This window comes from Frankliniella occidentalis, unplaced genomic scaffold (genome assembly GCF_000697945.3).
Source record: "Frankliniella occidentalis isolate FOCC.00 unplaced genomic scaffold, Focc_3.1 Scaffold349, whole genome shotgun sequence".
NCBI classification, from domain to species: domain Eukaryota; kingdom Metazoa; phylum Arthropoda; class Insecta; order Thysanoptera; family Thripidae; genus Frankliniella; species Frankliniella occidentalis.
The window spans coordinates 201,336-206,537 of NW_026267472.1; the positions used below are offsets into that span (position 1 = coordinate 201,336).

At 42.8% G+C, this 5,202-nt stretch overlaps 1 protein-coding gene across 1 annotated transcript in view; it reads right to left on the minus strand.

Moving 5' to 3' along the window:
- The window catches only part of LOC113214272 (uncharacterized), a 61,806-nt gene that overhangs the window by 35,652 nt on the left and 20,952 nt on the right, over positions 1-5,202 (minus strand). The window contains exons 4-6 of the mRNA XM_052274196.1: positions 4,762-4,884; positions 2,265-2,476; positions 1,492-1,682 (exon numbers count right to left, since the gene is read on the minus strand). Of these exons, the coding sequence (XP_052130156.1) occupies positions 1,492-1,682; positions 2,265-2,476; positions 4,762-4,884 (526 nt within the window). The remainder of the gene's footprint in view (positions 1-1,491; positions 1,683-2,264; positions 2,477-4,761; positions 4,885-5,202) is intronic.

Here is a 5,202-nt window from a genome sequence, read left to right on the forward strand (position 1 = left end):
ATTATGAGGTTGGGCATCTGTGGAGCAGTGTCAGGGCGAAAAACAAGTTATTTATTGCAATGTTCTAGTCATACTAAAACGCATAAAATGGGGATGACTGGATGTAAAATATGAGTACGACACACTAGTGGAGCAAACAAAAGACAAATTAAAAGGTGCGGGAGGCAATATTTGAGTTTTATTATTGATTGAACGTGACCACAATATGGTCTTTTAACGTTGTACTAGAAGTACGTGATTTGAACTATCGCCACTTTACACGTATCTTATTTGAAGGTAAATAAAACCATTGCGACCCAAAAACCTAGCAAATTCGACAAAAAAAATAAAAATTTTAGGAACTCCCAAATGGCCCGTATTCTGAGAATCACCCTAAAGTGACCTCATGGGTCACAAACACCGCCGCGGCAGGCCAAGCTAGGCCCGGCCCCTGCCGAACTGAGTTGCCTGCGGAGCGAAGTGAACCTGGCAACTTCGTTTGGCGAAAGGACGGGCCTAGCTTGTTTTCAGTGGTCACGTTTTGACCTACAATTTCATTCTTGAAGTCAATCTTTCAGATCGCTACCTCAATTTTGTTCTCGAGTTATCGTAAAGCGGATAAACACACAAACAAACAAATCAGAACTTTTTTGGTCAGGGTAGGAAAAGAGTTCGCTAACGCTCAATCAACAAGCAAAGCCCGTCCTACGGGCAAACAAAGTTGGCAGCTTAACTTCGCTCTACCAGCAGCTCCGTTCGGTATAGGGTTGCGACGGCCGGTAATGTTACCGGTAACGTTACCGGAAAAATTGCTAATTTACGGTAATTTACCAAAAGCTTGGTAACGTTGAAAAAAACGGTAATAATAACCCTACAAAATGAGTTAAAAACTCACTTTTCAGAAGCAAAAGTCACATTTCGAATAGTAAATATGACATAGTATCACCTTTTTATTCACTTTTTAGAGACCAGATAGCAAATTTGTCCTTATTCTGAAGTTTAAAAGGCATAGCTTTAGATAACGATTTTTATAGGTGCTACTTCTGGTAACTCTATATACAACGATGTTGATGAGAACAAGATGAAGAACACAAATATTCCAATAAGTATAGCTAAGACCGGCTATTCCGTCACTTTTGAGGCACTACACAAGAATTTCGATCGCCAAGGAATAGTATATTGCCAATTTTTCTGCTTCAAATCGAATTTTTCCAATTTTTCCAAAATTTCCGGTAAATTACGATTTTTACCGTAATTTACGGTAACATTGATTGTTACCGGTAATTTCGCAACCCTAGTTCGGTAAGCACTGTTAAAAATCCTGTACCCAGAATCAGGATTCATACAGATTGCCCTGTTCTTCCATACTACGGTCAAAATCTGTTTGAGTGGTATTTGACGAATAAAGACTTGACATTGCTTGAAATAAAGAACCTTCCTCCAGAATAAAGTAAAGTGCAAACTACAGGATTACACTGTTTTCAAAATGACCAGCATTTCATAATATCTTACTTTGAGACGTACACGGGCCGACCCCCAAAGCGGGGTCCAAAGCAGTCGTCGCGCGAGGAGGCTCCGTGACGACCATTGGGGGAACCGTGAGGCTTGTGACTCGCAGCGGGCAGCCACGTAGGTCAGGCAATGGCGAAGTCAGCGGCAAAAAGAGTCGGGTGACAGGGACGAGCCACACGGTGCCTGACGGACTGATGGACAATGTGGTTTACGCCCAGAAAAAAATTAGCTGCCAGAGCTGGTTATGAGCATCATGCATCTAATCAGATTGACCTCTGGCAAGCGAAAATAAAGCTACGCAAGCCACTTGGCCACTTGTTAGCTACCTTTGCATAAACAGGTGAGGGATTTTTCGACAGTCATCTAAAGACTCTCTCTACCAGAGGGCAATGTCCCCTCCCTGCGCGAGGCAGGCAGCAAGCGGCAGAGCAGAGGAGGGGAGAAGGCCGTACTTAACAAAAGAAGTGTTTTGGGTGTTGAATGGCGAAAATCGGCTGTTTTTGCGAGAGATTGAATTTTAGTAAGCGAACTGTACAGTATTCCAACACATTTGGAGCAATGTAGGCTTTCCCCTGAGAGTAAGGCGAAGAGTGCGCGTAGGTTTCTATTGGTAATTCCGAAACAAAAAGAAAACAAACACAAAAAGCACGTATAAGCTTCTGTTTTTCACAGAGAATCGATTTCCAGTCGGCGCTCGAATTTATGAAACAAAAAAAAAATTCAAAGCAGGACACCATTAATATGTAGAAAAGTGCCTGTCCGTTTTGATTTACCTTCTCTCTGCGGTACATGAACTGACCAAATGGGCATGGTTTAATTGGCAGTTCGGCCCACGTGGGTGATAACCATACACATCAACCCGTCCGTGCATACGCGGTACGGCTACTACGACTCGCCAATATTCCAAGACGCGCGCAGCTTCCAAAAGAGCTGTAGCCTCCTGGTTTTCGAGAACCTCTCCTGGGTCTTCAAGCCAAACAAGAAGCTGCAAATAAATATAATTGTCGATCAAAAGAAGGCAAACAAGGAGGGCACTATGCATTTGATCCATGAAGAGAATAAAAGAGGTTCAGCGCAAAATGATCAGTTTTCCGGGAACACAAGAAACAGTTTCACATCGTTTTCTCATTTTCTTCTTTCCTCTGTGGTTTACAAAGATGGAAGGGCCGGAGTGTGGAACGCACGGAAAAAAAGATTCGGTCTTTTGCACGGTAAAAATAATGTCTCATCTCTTAAAGAAAAGAGGCAAACTATGTGGAGCTCCCATGTTTCAGGAAGAGTCCTCCGATCTCACCACAGATTTTGAGGAATCTTGTATCAGAAAATGAAGAAAAATCTCACACTTTTTGAGGAGACTTCCTTGAAATCTGAGAAGTTTTCGTCAAACCAGGGCAGTTCCTCAAAGTTCTCCCTTTAACCTGAAAAAATGAGACATTTTCTTTACCGTGGGCTAGGCACTGACCGATTATTGGCTGAAATAGTTCATGGCTGGAGTAGTCGAGTCTTGACTCTGGTATATAATATGCAGATGGTAGGAAAAGTGGCTCGCAGAGTCGATATTTGACTACAACAGTCAATAATCGGTTAGAGTAGCTCATGTAGCAATTCAAGAAACTTATTAGGTTATCTGTTCAAATACCAGCAAATGTACTAGCGGGCAGAGCGAATATTTTTCTTCCATGTGACTAGAATATGAGTAGGATATTATACATCATGTCGGACCGCTCCAAATTTTTAAAACAGTGCATTCGTAGAAATGTCTCCTTTCCTTACAAACTTGCTTACGGAGAATTTTGTAGAAACGTTATACGAATAACAAGCAGGGCAGCCCTTCCGCAAAACGGAGTTGCCAGCTCCACTTCGCTGCGCCGGCAACTCCGTTTGGCAGTGGCCGGGACTGCTTGGCCTGCCGGCGGCGATGGTCGGGCCTTCGACCCGACCATTTCAGTCTCGCGATTTACTGAAGAACATAAAAAAATAAATAATGTGACCGGTAAAATCACTTTGCATGTTTGAGTAAGCTAATGCGTCGGGCGGGGGGCCTGCGGCCCTAGAAATTTGCTCCGTGGACATGACAAAAGACTGTAACGGTGATTGCGACCCCGCCCCCCCTATCCTTCTGCTTTGCTTAAGAATTAAAAAAAAGAACCCGCGCAGATTGTGTATTGTAGATTGTATATTGTTTGTCAAACAGTCTTGACTTTTTGCCATTGTTTCCACTATATCCACCTCTAGGGCCGAAACAGTGAAAGATACGGCAAATCCGAGGGTAAGTTACTGATTCAGAATGTGTTTTTTTAGGGGGGAGGGGTGTAATTCCTCTGAGAGTTTACAATTGGACGCCTCCTTGTACGTCTTTAAGTGCAGGGTGGTCATTTTCGCCGTATTTTCGTCAAAAAAGCACCCTAGCGCCCAAACGGTTCAAGATAAGAGTCAAACGGACAAAACTTTCCTACTTTTTAGACCAACCCCTATTTCTTTGTTACCCCCATCAACCCCTCAGGGGTGGTTGCCAGGCGTTTCGTTGTCCAGGTGACCCCTAAGATACCTTGAAATCTGTAGACCTCTAGCTCATCTCCTTCCTCTTACACGTACGACAGACAGACGAACAGACGGACACGAGAGCGGTTGTATCAGCCCCCTTTAATGCCCTTTCAAAAGCAAAAAGGCGGGCTAAAAAAAAAAAAACATGCGTATAATACGGGTAGAAACGTCCGTACTGATCATTTCATCCGTATCACAAACACGCATGGACACAAACATAATTTGTTTTACGGTAACTTACAAATCAATTAATGTTTTCGCATGATTGTTTAACGGATGAAATCATCGTGTGTTTACGGAGGATTTCATCAGTATTGCGCGTGTTTTGTGACCCATATTGTGCAGAAAATTCTCCAGAAGCGATTCAGTGCGCAAATGTGTGTGTCATACTCTACTTATGGTGCCAAAAAATTGTCCACACCTTCCTTCTTTGATGAAAAACTCCTGAGATTTTAAGCAAGTCTCACAAGATTGTAGGAATTCCCTCATTTTTCTTAAGAGACTTCGTCAATGTATGAGGAGTTTTCCCTCCCTAAAAATTTTGAAGTTCCTCAAAGTTTACCCCTTTCCATCAAAATTTAGCTTTGCCGTGCAATGGAAAGAACAATGCTTACCGCCAATGAGCAACTTCATCCCCTTACGACATAAACGATTTTGTATAGTATATATCTTTTATCACTGGGTACGTTTTGCGGTTAACAAGGACTGTTAACAGTGTTTTCTTACCTTGAGCCAGGGGTCTCTCTGAATTCGGAGAAGAGCGCGACGTAGTTTAGCCACCACATCCCCTTCAGACAGGCTGATCACGGCCAAACCATGTGCAGCGACTACGGGCCATCGCATGTCATCCTGTGGATTAAAGGACCACCATTATTTCTTTTACAAGCGATACCTATTCAAGACGACACAGACACAAATAACAAGCCAACGAGGAAGTAGAACAGACGGCACCAGTCGTTACTGAAGTTTTGAGTTTCCAGAGTTTCCAGAGCGGGCGTACATTACCTAGATTTCGCATGCCCGTAATTTCATTGAAAGTCAGAAAGACTGAAACTTAAAACACCAAATCAAAAACCATGAAAATACCCCTCTCACTCTTTTGTCAACTGTTTTATATATTTTATTAATGTTTAGACAGTCATCAAGGTTGGCTTTACCAGTCCCGCC